This window comes from Amblyomma mixtum, chromosome 2 (assembly GCF_055824585.1).
Source record: "Amblyomma mixtum isolate Tamu chromosome 2, ASM5582458v1, whole genome shotgun sequence".
Classification (NCBI taxonomy): domain Eukaryota; kingdom Metazoa; phylum Arthropoda; class Arachnida; order Ixodida; family Ixodidae; genus Amblyomma; species Amblyomma mixtum.
Genome location: NC_143013.1, coordinates 36,613,425 through 36,632,007, shown reverse-complemented (window position 1 = coordinate 36,632,007; position 18,583 = coordinate 36,613,425). Strand labels below are relative to the sequence as shown.

General features: G+C 45.3%; 1 protein-coding gene across 5 annotated transcripts in view; it reads right to left on the bottom strand.

Moving 5' to 3' along the window:
- Window positions 1–18,583, bottom strand: part of LOC149358990 (MFS-type transporter SLC18B1-like) — a 44,631-nt gene that overhangs the window by 9,170 nt on the left and 16,878 nt on the right. For 4 of the 5 annotated variants that reach the window (XM_089571165.1, XM_089571166.1, XM_089571168.1 and 1 more), the window contains exons 2-8: window positions 14,694–15,125; window positions 3,386–3,481; window positions 3,233–3,306; window positions 2,388–2,535; window positions 1,655–1,723; window positions 1,171–1,270; window positions 117–280 (exon numbers count right to left, since the gene is read on the bottom strand). In XM_089571165.1, coding sequence (XP_089427291.1) covers window positions 117–280; window positions 1,171–1,270; window positions 1,655–1,723; window positions 2,388–2,535; window positions 3,233–3,306; window positions 3,386–3,481; window positions 14,694–15,050 — 1,008 coding nt within the window. In that variant the 5' untranslated portion in view covers window positions 15,051–15,125. The remainder of the gene's footprint in view (window positions 1–116; window positions 281–1,170; window positions 1,271–1,654; window positions 1,724–2,387; window positions 2,536–3,232; window positions 3,307–3,385; window positions 3,482–14,693; window positions 15,126–18,583) is intronic. The other variant, XM_089571167.1, reaches the window with a different exon arrangement.

The window sequence follows — 18,583 nt, the reverse complement described above, 5'->3', positions numbered from 1 at the left end:
GTGCTGCGAGTTCATTCTTCAACATTTAAACGTTCAGCGGCCCAAGAAAATCTCCAGGCATTTATCGAAGACCTATTTTTTTTATGTTTGACACAATTCACTGCTCGAATGCTTACTTTTTCGAGGCTTGGCTCTAGCGTCGGCTCGTTGAATCCAAGGATGACCCAGCTCATCATGAGTGTGATCATGTCGGCGAGGAAAACAGGATCAATGAGTAGCCAGTAGTAACTGGAAAGCTTGCCTTGTTTTTCGGGCGCATCTTCTTCGCACTCTTCCGCTTCTGCGAAAGCATTTGGGGGAACCTACGCTTAGTTTGAACAGAGCACCCGCTGATCTCGTGGAACCGTACTCGTCGTCTACGCCTTTCAGGCAGATCATTGAAGTTCTTAAAGCAGGCTAAATAGGTAGCTATGACTATTTCCCGCTCTGATCGCAGTGTTCCACCACCTGTACAGGACCGCGACCGGTATATTTTCGAAAATGAATTCAGTTCACTTCTTTGAAACACATGCAACGAGAACAAAATTACTTAAGACTAGTTACGTGCTTTTAATGGTAAAACACTGTCTCATTGTGAGCGCTGTTGCGAGGTTCATTAAAAATTACTTCCCTTCTAAAGACACGCCCACTCATTTGCATGCGGTCGTAAGGAGATGCATACACTAGGTTAACCTTTATTCGTTAAGAAGCAGCGTGGTTTTGTTCAAATAGTGCCGCCATTCCCGCATCCCTCGCAGTCGCCTATTTCGAGTTTTGCTCATAAATATATTTCTGCACGCCACTAGCAGTTATGCACTAGCATGCTGTAAGTTAACGGTACGCTGTGCGTGTTTCCGACGTGACGCTGATTCAAAGTTCAATTTGGAACGCTTAGGTAATCTAAGAGGAATGGGCTGAATCAGAACAGGAGTCCTAACTTCTGGGTCTTAATGTGGTCCCGAAATAAAGTTCGGGTTGAATGTTGTTTCAACTACACGCAGATAGCAGTTCGCAGCCTTTCGCTAAGTGCGCGTTTCACAATGATCTGCGTTGTAACCATTTGATAGTGTGAGTTTGCAACTTTGTACTGGATATGGAAGAAGTGCGAAGGCGTGCACTGTGTGAAGTGTTGGGGACAGAAACTGTTCAATTCCGAGAGGAAGTTTTATTGAGAAGCATGATGGCACTTACCGCTGTACTGATTAAGTTTTGCTCGAAGTTTGATGATTACAGGAAATGACAGCATCGTGATGGCCCCCAAGACGAAAAACGGCAACGGATAGGCCCATGCCTGCGACACGAGCGGGAACGTTCATTCTTATCACAGTCTCTCTTCTCGTATGTTTTGTGCGTTCATTTAAACAAATTCATGATACGCTTTTGAGTGGGAGCGGCTGCGAATAACAGGAGTAACACATTTAGATTTGATTTGTTTCCCAGGACTTTGTCCTTGCTAAGTACACTGAGCTCAACATGATTAGCGGGTACACGAAATGTTGTGCATGGGCGAATAAAGAAATGTATGAATAGCATATTTCAGAGCATGTGAGAGGGTCGCCCAGGAAGTTATATATAAATGCGGCATCTGTCAAATAGTTAAAAAAAATTTAACAGCTTATAAGGAACAAAGCGCTTTCGTACCCGAATATAAGTGGTATAGAAAGAAAGTACTCACGTCGATCAAAACACCACCAATAGCCGATCCCACCATGTTGCCAGATCCCCAAAGAAATTCTAGAAAGGCCTGGAAGTAAATAAGAAGCATTTGAATCATCAATCGTGGAATTATTTCATAGAACACTATTACACGGACGGTAGTGGCTGTGTATTGTGCTCGTCTTGTGGACGCAGCGTAGAGCTAGTTGTCTGCAGCCTTGCGCCCTTCGAGCGGTTTTGCATTTTACAAGCTTTTACTACTCTTCGTACTTTTTTCTTTGCATCTACCAGAGCCTTATTTACCATTCTCCCTACCAGTGAACTCCTTAATTTGTTCACTCTGAGGACATCTTTGCCATGGCTGCGAAAATGAATAAAACATTCCGGTGATATCTGTCATTAAGTCGACGAGTTTCTGTGATGGAATCGGCGCTGCTTGCACTAAGATCATGCGTTCCAGGGTTAAAGAGCTCCTATACCGTGCCTAACCTCACAACTGCTGTTGTATCCTTCCGTACTTTGATCTATTCTTACATATGCCACAAAGAATCATTGTTATATGCACGCGGAAAGTCGCTCAGAAGTCGGCTCAGTGTTTCATTTGTTACCATGTGGATGCTTTACGTTGTTAAATGTAGGTTACATACTCTACGTCCCGTTCCCGGAACCTCTTATCGTGACCTGTAGATGTTCTGGTCATTGTTTTGAGGTGCCTTTTAGCGAGGATGCCTCTAAGGTCAACAGGCACTCACAATGATGCCGCCTCTGTATTTTGGGAAGCGTGTCGTGAAGACGGCAAACATGCTGACAAGGTAGAAGGTGTTGGTGATGCCGCCGAGAACGACGCACGCAATGGAGAGGCCTAGCAGGACGTTGCCTCCGGGAGCCCAGTAGAGGCAACTGCGCACATCGTTAAAACGCCACGGGGAGCGTTAACGCTCAAGAGCACTCCGCGGCGAAGATACGTACGACAGACGTGCTTTCTTCGCGTCGTAAGCTCCGTACGTGTTGCTCGTAAAAGTACGAAAGAAAACAAAGAAGCGTTTTACATCTTTGTGTACGACAGGTGCGACGATGAACACTGGCTTTCATTCAGTCTGTGCAGCCTCGGTTTTCAAAAAACGTAGCTTTCTAATTCGTGCACTCTGGCGAATATGCACTCAACATAAGGCCATGAAGTGTGGCGAGTACAAATTTATTTTACTCAGATAACATGCTCCCCGGGCGGGTAAAATGTAAAATTTAGGCATTTCGACACTGTGCAGTTTATCCCTCCCAGAGAGGCGCAATTAAGTTGACAATGCAATGTTTAGATACGCTTTTGTGCCAATTATTTGTGACATTCTCGGAAAACAAGGAATTTATATAAGGCGTGATGAGGTGCTTATTTATAAAAATTTATACAAGGCGTGATGAGGTGTTTGTTTATAGTTTTAATCAATGTGTTTGCCGTGTCATTATAATTGCATGTATTGTAGGATTTACCTCTTAAAACATAAATAGCAGGGCAAGGGAACTGGTTAGTTTCGGACACGGTGGTTTTGGGAAAAGCAATACCGAGCTTCCAAAGACATCTGAGCATTGCTGGACTACTCACCCAAACAGAATAGTGAAAATGAAGAAACCGCCTTGGCCAAACAAGTAGCAGGCTGTGGGCGTGATTCTGTTAATCTGAAAAATAACGATAAGGAGGTTTGTACCTGGAATTACATTTTCAGGTGGGATGAGATAGTTTTCGGCTGAAACTTACCATTTTTTCGGCGGTGACAGATCCAATGAGCATAAATATCTTGAAGAGTGAAAAAACAAATCCATACTTCCACGCTTCTATGCCTCTTGAAGAAGCCTGAAACATAAAATAAACATAAAAGTCAGACTAGAATGCATTCGAAGATTCGAGCATATCTATATTACTGAGGCAAAAAATTAAATGGTGTTTGGAACTGTGATTTAACGAACGGCGCATTATACTCATGCTCGTACAGCTACAGCATACGCAACGGCATAGGCTAAACATTAGATTGCTGCTGTAATGACCAGGACTTGCGTAACATAAGCTGTCAGCATGAAACAAGCAACTGACAACCAGGCACGAAAAACAATTCACAGGTGAAAGATATAAATCGCATAATTATACGTATACAATTACCATAACACTAAGATTTCCTATTTTACTAATGCTTTATTGGAACATTATTAACAAAGATTCCTGCTGACCACACCAAATGATGTTTTAGAAGAGAAAAGCAATAGAATTCAGGCAGGTAAGTAGTTAATTAAATTTAAGGAATTGCAAAGCGCAAATATTCTAGTAGTTGTTTCATGTCGGCCTTGTTGATGTGAATTTCCTGAAGGCGTGATCACGGCACTAAAAAAAAAATTAAACCCGAACAATATTTCTTATAATTCGGGAGTGTTTCTCAGCGCATTTTTACCGCATTTTGAGTAGAAGTTATTGTTAAATTACTGGCTTTTTTCATCCTGGGCGACAAACCGTGCACAGTACTACTACTTCGTGTGACGAGAGCTTAGTCGAACTCAGGTTAATTTTATTCGAAGAAATAAGCATTCACAAAGAAGACAACACTAGACATATTGCCTTTCCTCGGAACGAGTAGACAGTGATAACATTGATACATCGCTTGTCCAGGCTTCTCCTCTTGTAGATTCACAGGGGGTTGTCCCACGGAGACCACGTTACCGCAAATGGCAGATTTTGAAGGGTGCCAATTCCATTGCCCGTAGCCCGTACGGTCTGAGTTCCCTTGGGTCGCATATTGGATACCAGAAGGTGAACATAGCTTGTCGTTTTTGCAGAGTACGACGTAATACGAAGTCGGCGCCACAAACCTCTGGAAAGTCTGCCGAAAAATCTAGGCTGTGTAAGAATTGTGCTGCGGTGACAGCCATTTGTAGACAGCGCAGACAGAAGAATAAAAGCAAATTCAACAAGCAGACAGCATACTTCAATACTTGCTGAGCCTCCCGCAATGCCAACAGTCCTCGCCACACCGTAACACTCTCTTTCCTGAATGCGCGAGAGGCCAAGAGGTGTGTTCGTTATGATAGATATGGGATCCCTTGCTACCTGCAATTTTCATGACCATTTACTGCAATTACAACTTTTAATTGTCATTCCACTCGTAGGTTCAGAGACCTTTCCCCAGCCAAGCTCAAATCCCCTCCTCAATAGCTGTGTGTAGTGTCCTCGTACTGTTTAGAATAAATGCTTGGAGGCTTACTTGCGGATGTGCTGTTGTCTTCGAATTCTTTGCATTTGCAATGGGGATTGCGTTTTGTGTTTTGGGGCTTGCGCTCTGCCAACTGAGCGTTAGTAAAAATCGAGCGAAAAGGCCAAGTGGCCATGTAACTAATTTTCTGCTAAAGGATTGCAATAACGAATAGGTTTCACAGAAAGAGGAAGTACAGCATCGTCCCTCTCCATCAGTGTGACGCGTTCTATTAATGACTTCTTGTGAATTATTGGCTAACCTCCATGAAACCTGGGGCGATGATCGAGCTTGAAAGAACTTTTTTACAACTGTTCATCATTAGGTGAAGAAACAAACGAGATGAGGCAAAAGGTAAGCGTTGGAAGCATTATACGCACAAACACTTTATGCACGTTATTTGTGCAAGTCGTTGCACAAGTTATTTGCACAACGACCTATAAATTTTATAAAGATCACAATACCGAATAAAAGGCGAAAAAATAGTAAGTGAAAACAAATTTAACGTGGCAACTATTTTAGTGTTCATAAACCAGACCGCATTAACGGTACTTTAAAGCCATCGTAGCCGTTGTTTGCACCAGCAAGTCGTTTTAAGGTTCAGACGTTGTTTTCACATTCGTAATGAACTGTCACTGTGACAAGGAATAAGCAGCCGTATCTAGAAGCGACCCATTTTTTTTATGGACTGCTGTTTATGCCCACATGTTTATTACTGCTACATGTGCTCTAAACTACCTATCCATGTGCGTTCAGAGCGTAAGCCCTCAACCTGCTGGCTTGTTGGTAGAGGCATAATATCAGAGTGCGCGCACTACCGGCTTCGTGACCGTATGACCCTACAAACGATTTATAACATGATGACCCCCTCCTCGACCATCAACAAGAAGTCGGACGGGTGGCATTGGCAGCCTCGCGGGCTGAGCGCACGCGTTTACAGCCCGCATATAATAGCGCCGATAAGACAAGCCGGAACACTTGCATCAAACAACGATAGTGGCAGAATCGCGGCCTTACATCTCGCCGAGGTTGTGACACATGCACCCAGACTGTTGGAATGACAGATAACGAAATAAAAACAAAAGATACCAGCGGCGACCGCGAAAGCTCGGTGACGTAGGCTGGATTGCCCTGCTTCCGAGAACAGCCACCTTTCAGCGGAACCACGGAATGACCAGGCTTAGGGATGGCCCCGGACGCGTCGACCTACTTCCAGATTCCTCTCGTGTACCACAGCTTGTTCTACAGGCATTCAATAGGCCTCATGATAACCTCAAGGAAGACGTGGACAAAACTTCATTTTATATAATAGGCCAAGAACTTGCTCTGGGCTTCAGGGGGATGTTTGCCACGCTGTTACCGATTACAATACTCTTACGTGCATATGCGTTCATAACCTGCTCGGTCGCATTGTAATCAAGGGTTGTCGTTAGCAATACTACTACAAACATTTTGCAGTCTAAGGATTTCCTTATTCCCAGAGGTAAAACAACCGAATAAATATGAAAGCCATGGCTGCGCGCCAATGAAATGCGATGCACATGAAAGTGAGAGGTAATTTGTAATGATTAAGTTTGATTGAACTTGTCAAATTGACTTTATTTTATTCAGAACTATAGTGTTACCAATGTCGCTTCAGAAAGTGCGGTGTTTGTTAAAAAGAGCTTGCCGAGGCCAGAGAGAAAATCTCATCTTAAATAGAGCCCCGTCGACATGAACTTTCAGTCATTACTAATTGCACTAGTATCAAACAACAAGGCGGTAAGGCCCAGAAATATGCGTGAACTAGAAATAGAAACTTAAAAAGGAACTCTATTTAGCCACAACACGTTGTTCAGCACGTCTCAGCTGAGGCCACCGACATAAGCGCCCTTGTGTTGTGCATTTATTGTTGTGCGGTGAATAAATAGAGAACCAGTTAAAGCGTGCAAACAAATGCATATGGCTTGCTGAAATCAAGAGCTGGTTTGCAGAGTTCTACAATTTTGACACTTCAATATCTAGTGGTCACATTTGTAGACCGCTTACGAATAGGGCATAAACAAGACCTGTGCCTTTTGCTTGGCACAAGCCTCTTGCTTGTAGATTCGGACATCTCATGTAACACGTCATTTTTTTTTATTTGAATGCCGCTGCGAGAACTGTGCGTGTCTTGAATGGTAGGTAAGCTTCTGCGAAGCGCCAAGGTTTCCTACTTCCGCCTACACTGAGCGGGCCTTCTATGACGTCTGCAACACGCTCGTCAAGCACTGGTGTGGCAAAAGCTCAGACGACTATGAGGTCATTATCTCATTGAACGGAAAAGACGAAAGCATGGGGCGTTACTCACTATCAAGATTTCCTCGCTGTTGCGACATGCGTCAGCACTAGCGGCGCCAAGCTGCTTGCACCGGCTGAATGCAGATTAGGCTGAATTCGCGCCGTCGCGCAAAAGAAGCGTGTGCGTAGAGAGATATCCACAGCAAGTCGGTACGACAGCTGCGAGGTCTCTTTTACATATCTTCATAGCTTATGCCGAGCGCCTCGAAACTTTTAGCGTGTGTTGGCTGTGGCTTAACAGTGTTCCAATTCGTAGTGCACCTACGCTTACCTATGAGTGGATAGCTGCTTTACACGGTATAGTTTTCATGTTGTGCTCGTATACAATGAGAAAAAAAAAAGTCGAGTATGGTAAAATAAAAATACGTTAATTGGAATCCGTCAGCCATATAGGAGATCATTTGCGCTCGGTTCTTCGACTGCAAGAGTGCTGAAGTCAGTACGATCTAACAATGGCTACAAATTGGACGATAAGGGCCGCCGCGGTGGCTCAGGGGTTATGGCGCTCGGCTGCTGACTCAAAAAACGTGGGTTCGATCCCAGTCGCTGTGGTGGAATTTCGATGGAGGCGAAACTCTAGAGGCCCGTGTGCTGTGCGATGTCAGCGCACGTTAAAGAACCCCAGGTGGTCGAAATTTCCGGAGCCCTCCACTACGGCGTCTCTCATAGCCTGAGCCGCTTTGGGATGTTAAACCCTATAAGCCAAACCAAACCAGATTGGACGATAACGAGAGACCTGAAATTGAGTTGAGGACAGCGCAGCGAGCTGTGGAAGGGAAAATGGTACACGACCGGGATGGAGCAGAGTGAATCAGGGAGCAAACGCGAATTGATGATATTCTGTCAGGGCCCAATAAGAAGAAGTGGGCATTGGCAGAGCATATGACGCCGAGGGGAGACAATCAGCCCCTTAGGGTAAGAGAGTGAATTCCAAGTAAAGGTTGGTTTATGGGGTTCAACGTCCCAGAGCGACTAAGGCTATGAGAGACGCCGTAGTGAAGGGCTCCGGAAATTTCGACCACCTGGGGTTCTTTAACGTGCACTGACATCGCACAGTACACGGGCCTCTAGAATTTCGCCTCCAAAGAAATTCCAGCCACCGCGGCCGGGATCGAACCCGCGTCTTTTGGGTCAGCAGCCGAGCACCATAACCACTGAGCCACCGCGGCGGCGAATTCCAAGTAAAGGAAAACGCAATAGGAGGCGGCTGAGAGTCAGGTGAGCGTATGAGATTCGCAAATTTGCGGGGATAATTTGGCCGCAGCTCTCACACGACAGGGTTTATTGAGGTGAGTGGGAAAGGACTTTTTTGTCATGTCATTGCAGTGTCCTGCAATGACATCCTAGTCAAAATAAAGAGGAAGAAATGGGCTTGGGCAGGGCATGTAACGCGAAGGCGGGATAACCGCTGGTCTTTGAGGGTAACGGAGTGCATTTCAAGAGAAGGCAAACATTGCAAGGGGCGGCAGAAAGTCAGGTGGCCGGACGAGATAAAGAATGCGGGGTAACGGCGCCGCAACTGGCAAAGGACAGGGTTAATTGGAGAGATATGGGAGAGGCCTTTGCCCTGCACTTGGAACAGTCAGGCTGATGATGATGATGATGATGTAAGTAGTCAGGCTACTTCTGCTGCCTACTACTGGTGATGATGGTGACATACTTTTCTGCAGCGCTTTTTCATTTGTGTTCTCGTTATAATTCGGCTCGAGAAAAAAAATCGTCCTTTGAGGGCACTCTCGTTGGATTAGCCTTGGTGCGCTGTACCGGTTCGTTTTTTATTATCAGAGAAATAAGGTTTGCGGACCCTTCTGCCTATTCAAGCGGCTTCAGATACGTCCTAAACGGTGTCAAAAAACATTTGGCTAACAAAGGTGCGCTGCAAGAGCTTGTATCTTTGCAGCGCTGGCTGTCTTGATTGGATTTTCCTGCGCCAGCTTTCTTACACAGTTAACGTTTTAGCCAGAGGCGATGGAAAAAGCGAGCTACTTTTGTAGTTTCCTCCTGGTAAGGATAGTTTTAGTAAAATGTTATAGGGCAAACACAGACAACAGGGAGACGACACACAATAGAAGCGCTGAAACCGTTTGCCCTATAAATGTTTACTAAATCAATATGCACCAATTCGCCCAAAAAGAAGTTTTAATGAAAGATAATTTTCCAGAAGTTTTACAAAAGTAGCAGACGGGTTACTTCACTCATAACCGTTCGTTACGACGTCGTCTTTTCTAATTTCTGTGAAATTATCTTCTACCTTGACGATTACACAACTTATTTTCCACCCCAATCAACACCACAAGAAAACAAACAACAAAGTAAATACATTCTGCTGTGACGGACTGAGTTAGGCTAAGTGCTGGGGCTGGTGGTTTAAACTGTTTATAGCATGCGGCGATGAGAATCGTAACGTTTGTATCTTGTTGATCACCTACCGTTGTAAGAAAAGATAAAATCGGGAGCGCACTCTTTTTTTTTTTTTTTCAGTTTGTGGCGGAGTATGCTTTCGTCAGCAGCTTGAATATTTTTTCTTCGCATGACTGAACCGAATTTCGCAAATCTTATTTCTTCTTCTCACAATTTTTTTGGGATAGCCAAAAATGAAAAAAAAAAAGAATGGTAAGTGGTGAATTTTTTTTTTTTGTTCTCGAGGGCTTAACGTCCCAAAGCCACTGAGGCTATGAGGGACGCCGTAGTGAAGAGCTCCCGAGATTTCGACCACCTGGGGTTCTTTAACGTATACTGACATCGCACAGCACACGGGCCTCTAGAATTTGCTGTTGTTAGCGGCTATTTATTATTAATAGAAATAAAAATGGAAGAAAAAGATATTGCTGGCCGCAGCACCTGCCATCGAAACCTGAAGCACGTGAAATGCGACTAGCAGGAATAAAAGGACAGGGAGAGGGAAAGAAAGGAGGGGGGGGGAGTGATCGAGGAAAGCAGGGGGTAGGGCGGCAATATACACTGTGTATAAATACAGGATATTGAAATAGAAATAGATGTGGGAAATTCCCATCCACCGAAATTCGACCACCGCGGCAGGGATCGAACCCACATCTTTCGGGTCAACAGCCGAGCACCATCTCCACATCTGCCACCAAAATTCTCACCGACACGAAATTCGCCTCATCTAATTTCGCCAAAGGCCTGATATCCAACACCACGACTCGGCTTCTAAGCTTCTGGCACCCCACCCGCCCCGTAACCCTTATCTGGACCCCCGCACACGCAGGCCTCCCAGGTAACGAGGAGGTCCACTCCCTCGCCCGAGGTCTCACTTTCCGGGCTGGAGTTGCACCCCCTCCGCCTTCCCAGGAGCGTCTGCTTACCTTCAGAGATATCCTTACCCACCACCGAGATACCCGGCGCGTTTACGCACCGTCGGCTCCCTCCCAAACCCTAACCCAGGCCTCCCACTGGCGCCGACTCCAGACCCGTAAAGCTCCCTACCCTATTCTTATTCATGCCCGCTACCCCGATCAGTTCCTTTCCTCCTGTAAGCTCTGCGGGAAACCGGGAGACTTTATTACCTTTCCGCACCCTCCATCGCTAATCACGGCGGGAGACTCTCCTGGCCAGCTCTGCTGCTGCTGACCAGCGCTGGATTATTACCGGCGCCTTGAAAAGAATAGCTGGTTTATGAGGTTCAACGTCCCAAAACGACTAAGGCTATGAGAGACGCCGTAGTGGAGGGTTCCGGAAATTTCGACCACCTGGGGTTCTTTAACGTGCACTGACATCGCACAGTACACGGGCCTCTAGAATTTCTCCTCCAAAGAAATTCGACCGCCGCGGCCGGGATCGAACCCACGTCTTTCGGGTCAGCAGCCGAGCACCATAACCGCTGAGCCACCGCGGCGGCCTTGAAAAGAATAGCCTTCCAAGGGCTGTCTGTCCTTTGTCCTGTAAGGGCAGTCGCCTAGGGGTTGCCTAGTGCCACGTAATGAGGGAGGAAGGGGGGGGGGGTAGGGTTTGCCTCCTCTGAAATGCTTGCCAATAAATGTTTCCACCACCACCATAACCACTGAGCCACCACGGCGGCTAAATGGTGAAATCACGAATAGGAAATCTTTCCCTGCCTTCGTACCTTTGTATCTGATTTTAGCGACAAGTTTAGAAGACAGCCTTATTTTAGTCAATCAAACATATAAAACAAACATCCCAGCTATAATGAGAATAAAATCTAGGAAACGAAGAGCTGGGGCTCGATAAGGTAAACTATCACTGTTTTTTTTCGAATACAGGCTAGCACGAAGTTGTCAGACGAGACGCTTTCCTGCGTTGATAGGTGTGTTTGAGCCAGAACCTTCTGTCTTTACGGTAGGACTTTTGCAAAAAAAAAAAAAAAAATACATTTTACTTTAAAGATAGAGGTCTGTGGTTGTCGGGCTCCGCAAGTGCATCGCTACTACGAAAGTTAGAGCATTATGTATGTAAGCTGGTACTATCACACATAAAAAAAACGCTTAAAAGGCAGCTTCAGGAGATTTTAGAGGTCACCATGTTCTAATGAAACTTCTAGTGCTGGTTACTCTCTCGTTCCTAATTAATTGCACCAAATGTGTCAGCTATGGGACATTTAATTCTGGCGTAAATAGGTTTCAAAGTTTCTTGTTCCCGTGGGCTCATTTCAGGTTATATCTACGGGTAACACTGAATTTTCGAAGTCAGAAACATTCCCGACAGGTTAATACGTTCTTCCTATTTCACTAACAAAATTTCGAGGCTTGCATTAGATCCTCTCAAGCATTTTCTGGAATTGCTCATTGTTAGTCGCTACTTCAGCCATTCAACGCAAGTAAGCGTGCTTTTCTGGTAATGTTTATGACGTCACTGCTACGGCACGTGAAGCCTGGCCACATACTGAGTTTCAGTTTGCTGTTTTAAGGTATTACTATGTATTTTGAAAAGCGAATAGAGGGGACAAGTGCGATGTGACTGTCAACTCAAAATGTTCGAAAAACTCACGGACTATCTATCCCTTTCAAGCGTCGCTTGCCCTAGTGTAACAACTGTAGAGTGTAATCACGCTGTTTGGACGTGTTAAAGTTTTTTACGCGAAAATCGGCAATGTAATACATGCTCTGCCGATGGTTTTCACTATGCGTTCTGGGTTGTCCTGCGGATGCTCGCGTTCCAACACTGTTTTTGTAGAAGGAAAATTTCCACTCAGCCGGGATGCTACACCGTTTGCAGCAGTACACGAGGCGGGGATAGAGAGAAGGAAATGGGGTAGAGATGCGAATACATGCAGACAACGTGATATCCGGTGTTTTCCTTCTGAAGCCATCGTCAATGAATCACTGTGGCACTTCACAATGTTCCGGAAGCATGACCTAAATTTTGTGTCACTAAACCCTAAAAACGCAGCTGTAAAGGTGGCTTTGCGATAACACAGTGCCCTAGTATGCACATGGCTTGTGATGAAAAGGTGGGCAGTAAATGCGCGAACGGGACGCACCTGTTTTGTATGTTTGTGCATATGCGTGCGCCGAAAAAAAAACAAGGGTTGAATGCAAATTTTATCATTAATATCAGTGGGGCTCAACCCGGATGTTCGAAAATCTAGCAACGTACAGCTAACCCAATTAGGTGAGCGCTTGTTTTCAACAGAATAATGCTTCAGCGCTAAAATAATTAAAAAAAAAACGAAATATCCGAAAAACAACTCCAGGAGAAATTTCTCGCGCCTGCCACACGTACGAGCGTATAGTGAATTAACAGCGCAGACTTTTGTTTTCCGTTAAGAGCAGGGACGAGAAGGAAAAAAGGGAATAAATACAGGCAAAGTATTCTTCCTGCTGTTTTGTGCTCTGTTAACCCGCACGCAAATTTCTGCAATCCCGATTGGCGACAACGCGCATACACGATTCACTGTGTCCGCAAGTATTCAAATCGGTCGTCTGATAAAATGATAGAAGGGGTAGACACGCATTTGCTTCCTTTCTAAGCTACAAGTTACTTCCACTTCGATAATTTTTCGAGTTAACTCAGCAGCATTTCTTCAAATAACACAGCGCTTATCGAAAAACACAGCCGTACACTGTGCAGTGAATGTCGAAGAACCTACCCTTTTTAACTGTAAAAGAGAAGATCTTTGGGCCAGTTGGTTTATAATTTTAGGCCGTTTCATTACTATAGCTACAGTTTTTGTTCATCGTTTTGACGTTCACGAAGGTTGCCATTTAGATATCTCCCAGTCTGTCCTACATCGTACCTGTCACACGAAAATGAGACTCGTTACACAAGCAATTCTGTACAAGATTTGATTTCATGCTTATTTTTGAAGACATTATTTTGAGGAGCACTAGTTATTTTAATCCGGCATTTCTCTGCAACGTACAGCAGGTCAAATCGCTAGCTGGCGTGCGCGATGGCCACTTTTACTGCGCTCCTGCGCATTGCGAAGAAGCAAACTTGGGCAAAGCTCAATATTAAGCAGGCGTTTAGTGATCCTCTGCTTAGATTTGGTATCTTAGCAAGTTAGCGCCGTCATAAGCTGCGGGAGCACGGAAAACGCGGCAGTCACGCACGCCAGCTAAAATATGACCGTCTGTACACACGGAATACTAATGTTCGCTGTTCTTTTTTTTTTTGGTTAAGTTTGCGACAGGAACTAAATCCTTGGAATAACAGAGGGCAGTTTTGTGGTTCCGTGAGGACACATGCAGGCAGCAGCTCACTGGTCTGCCTCTGTGGACTGCAAGTCGCCGGCATTGTTAACCAAGACATGGGTAGGGTACGCTGCTTCCACGAAGAGTGTTTTTGGATCCGTTTAGCTGGCCAATAATAATGTGTGCGTGGCTTCACTCAGGCACTAAGGATACGCTTTTACTGCGCCTCTCTTCAGACTATTGCCGTTTCACATCTGCCCTCTTGACATAAGGCTCAACGCCTAAAACGATGGTTACTCCATATTTCCATGCTTGGACTGTAAGAGTTGGAAGAATTTCTAACAGCACAAATTCTTCTCTTTTCAGTGTGGTGATTGAGCGGTTTCGTTGCGCTAAAAGTGGGAGTACTGTTTTCTGAAATGAGCAGACCTGTGTTAGCTATTATGGCCTTATGTGCGGTGTTTGATATTTTGAGGCAAGCTCCAACACCTGGAGCTGGAATAGCATCCAGCCTAAAAGAATACTGAGATTGACAGCTTGAGCGACAGGAACATGGTGAAACCAGGGAAAGCAAAGCTCAGCATATACAGTGCGTGTCATTTTACGCAATACATTATTACAAATGTACGCTATCAAAAAGAACGGTGCTTAAAGATGAGTAACATGTACCACGTTCGACCGTATGTGTAGAAATTGATTTGTTATTCACCAAATGTATTCTGAATATTTTTAAATTTCTTCTTGTAGGCCACATCTGTAACGATAAACTAACTAGACTAGAGGTGCCTATAGTAGACCACTCTAGTACATTCCATTAAAGAAAACGCCCGGCACGAAAAATGAAAGCAATATTTTTGAAAGAGGACAGAGATTAGTTATGTTAGTGTCGGGAACTCACCAGAATCGGGTAGAAGGGCTGGATAAGAGAGAAGGCCGCCGAGATCCAGAACTCGCTGTGCACCAGAGGCAGGAGCCACGCGTCCCGCTTGAGCTTCTCCCAGCATCCCACCGGTGCCTTCGGTTTGCTCGGCTTGGCCGCGTCCTGCGCCTCTTCTTTCCACACAGCCGAGCCGTAGCTAGGGTAGACCGTCTTCGCCACATCGCCGCCGTCGTTAGCAGAGCGCTCGTACGACTCGAACGCCTTGTTGACGAAGGCCGCTCCGCCGCCGCCGTTGGAGGTGGCGTCAACGCCGCTTCCGCCAGTGGTGCCGGAAAGACCGTTCCTAGCCTCCGATGCCGCGGGCGACCCCGACATGTCCCGAGCCTCGTTAGTGAAACGTCACCAGGCCGCCGCGATCTGCTGATGTCTGGTCTGCGATGGGGATGCTGGCTAATTGCGAGGCGACGCCGTGATGGTGGTTGGGTGTCGGCGGCGTGAAAAAGAAGGGAAGAAGGAAAAAGGAAACATAACGAGGGCTAATCAACTTGCGCCTCCGGGGAGATAGAGTTAGCCGATAAGTGAGAAATTATCGCGCTAACTTTTCCACGCCGCTACCAGGCGCCGTGAGCGGGGCGCGGATCTTTCGCCCTCCGGCTGCCAAGCGAGACAGCGCGCTCTCGCGCTGATAAATTCTCGCCTTAGTCAGGTCAATCACTTTTGCAAACGAGCGCTCCTGTCTGCTTCCCGCGCCGTTCCCTAGAGGGCGTCGCGATTATTGCGTCTTCATTCCGTCTGAGCATTGCGGCCATTATGATTAGGTTCTATTCCTGACTTGTAAACGAAAAGAAGGGGACCTCGCGGCGTTTTGAAATAAGCGGCGCAAAAGTAAGAAAGCCATAAAGAATTTACGGTACAGCGACCTTTCCTTCTAACGCGCTCGGCACTGCACTGATAAGAAACTGATAATTGCAGCGAATATTGTGTAGGCGAGGAATAATACGAGAGGATTCTAAAAGCGTGGCAACTCGAACTAAACCATTCCGTTGAATGCCTGTTAAACTCTGTTGTTTCTTTTCTGATTTTATAATTTGTTTTTTTTTGCAGTTTCGTGCAAGGGTAAGCATTTGTTTTTTTCATAACGCGAATTGTACGACCGGTACGCCGTACAAGCAACTTCGTTAATGAGCAAGCATTACGTGTCACAAAATTTCAATTACCTGAGTAATTTATTTTCTCATAGAAGGGCAAAATTTTCTTTCCGATACGTCTGGATGGCTTATTTGATAGGTAAGCCTGCACTCGTCGCATTATGGAGGTGTTATCTGTAGGCAGGCTGACCCTGTTAAAGGGACGCAGCTATTGTTCTTTCGAAACGTTATGTTATTCGGACACAATGGCACGCCAGCGGTCGCCAAACAACCATGATCTGCACAAATATCACGAGTGAATGCGTCAGCATAACTTCCTGCTCAAGTAGTGTTTCCCAAGACTTTCGTCCAGACCTCCCCTATTCAGTTCGGTGGCTGTAAACATTCTTTACATTTTTTTTTATCTGCCGTCATAGGAGCGTGACAGTGGGGCTTGGTATTGCTCATGAAAAAGATCGACCCATAAGTCGTCTGAATACTTTTTATATGGGTCGTTTTATTGCATACAGAACGTATTTTTAATGGAAGATGATAGAACAGCTATAGTGTATCACTTTTATAATGCTGGGTTACTCAACCAAGTCGGTAGGTCATTCGAGCACATCCGCTAGTAATATTGTAACATTTACCCAGCATGTTGTTGTTAACTTTGAAATAATTATGCTGTAATCATATACCATGTTTTTTTTTTCTTACCTGTACGGATTTTTACTAAAGAATCCGCGATACAACAGTGCTCTCTGTGCAGGTGGATTCTACGGCATGGCGGACAATACGTGCATGACGATAGTTAGTAGATAAAAATTATTTAACGATTACTAACCAGCAGTCTTTTTAATTTTTGGCTTTAGGGCAAAAGTTTTGCGAAACAAAAGGCATTCAACATTGTAGGCGAACCGACTTTTAAAAATTTTCGAAGCGGCACTGTGGTTCGGGGTATCGAACGTGGAGTGATGCACGCAAAGCAAAGTTGCAGAAGACGACCCGATGCCAAAACTGACATGGTATAGCATGATATAGGATGGTATCATCGGTCACGAAAAAAGCACGCCCAGATTCTAAATTATGAGAGACGTGCGTGTGATTCGTAGCTTTTCTTGTTAGGTGCTCGCGACTCGGTGATTTCATTGACACCGCGTAGTCATGCAGACGCATGCTGCATGGAGCTTACGCTGCGTCTCTGGTGATATGGAAGCGGAGAAGGCATACCGACAAGCTGCCAGTCTCACTTGTCGCTTTACCTGTTCTTTTTCGTCAGCCGTGCCGTTGCACCTTCCCCCGCTGCGCTGTCCCGCTGTACAATGCGTCCCAATTCAAGTCCAGGATTCTCGGACATCGGTTTTAATCGCGAGGCAACTGTGGACTATTGTAAGATACTGTTCTGGAAATGTTAAAGGTAATGGTTCATTCTTCGCGATGCGTAGCAGTATAGTTCTTTTAAAGTTCGGCTATCTTCCGTACAGAGTAGTTCAATCTGCTTTAGAAAAGTAATGGGGAGCGTTTCTGGCGACAGGAAAAACGTGAGTAGCAAAAACAAAAAGGAAGCCTGGCGAGGGCAGATATGCGGATATATTGATTGTTATAGTGAAATCTTACGATATATGAAAAAACTGCTTTCATAAATAATGTCCGATTGAAAAACGTCCTCGTCCAGGATTTCTGGGCTCGCTATTGCCGAAACACAGCAGCGTTTATTTGCAATTGCGCCTCTGCTATCGCAGCGTCACCCCTCTTATTACGTCTTTGCCGAAGCAGAGAGGAAATGTGCCGGTCGGCTCGACGCCCATGAAACACTGCTTCCTTTTTTGTGACCTGTAAACGCGTATCCCCGGCGTGAAATGCAGCTTTTCTACTTCCGGGACATTTCGAACGTTCGTTGAGATGCGGGCTCGTTCTGCGCGCATAATTCCATGTTCGATACCTGGAACCACAATGCTGATTTATAAATAAAAAACTGGGTCGCCCGAATGCCACCTACCTAGCCACATAGGCTAATATTGTGTCCGAACACCAAGAACTGAAAAGTTGATTTGCTAATAAGAAATAACTAATCGTCGTTTAACTGCCCACTACCAAGGGTATAATGTCCGTCATGCCGTACAAGCCACCTGCAGAGACTGCATTGATGTATCTTTCACGCCTTTTGAAAGAAAAATCTGCGCAGAATAGAAAAAAAACAGTATAGGGAACAAAATTGCACGTCATGTGCATTTATTTGTTTCCCGCCGGTTGTGGCTGGTCTTGCAACAAAATTTTCCGCATCTTTCGCAATACAGCCCTGTCCTCCTTTCCACCCTGTTATATGGAAGGAAGGAGCATTTATTCCCTGTTCCGGAAATAGCATGCTGAATGACGGCGTGAACAGGCGTACGTCAGAAGAATACGACTGTCGCTTAGTGAACTACGTACCGTCTTTGTCAAAAGTAACTAGGCTGCATGGTTTGCTTCTAGCTTGTATAGAGGAGCCCTTGTGGCTTTCCTAAAGATAAAAAGGTGTTGGAAAGTAAGAAGACCCCCAATCCTTACCTTTAACCACCATTTCAGCTTCAGGGAAGCTGAAAGGGCTTCACTGTACGAGCTAGAAGCAAACCATGCAGACTGGTTACTTTTGACAGAGACTGTACGTTTTCGTCCCAATAAATGCGTATCGATTCCGCGAAAGTTACACCATCATCGGATCCGTAAACCTGCCAGTGAATTCCTGACGGGAAGAAGTTCTTCCGACGCGATATCAGTGCTTCTTGTTATGAGTTATTTCGG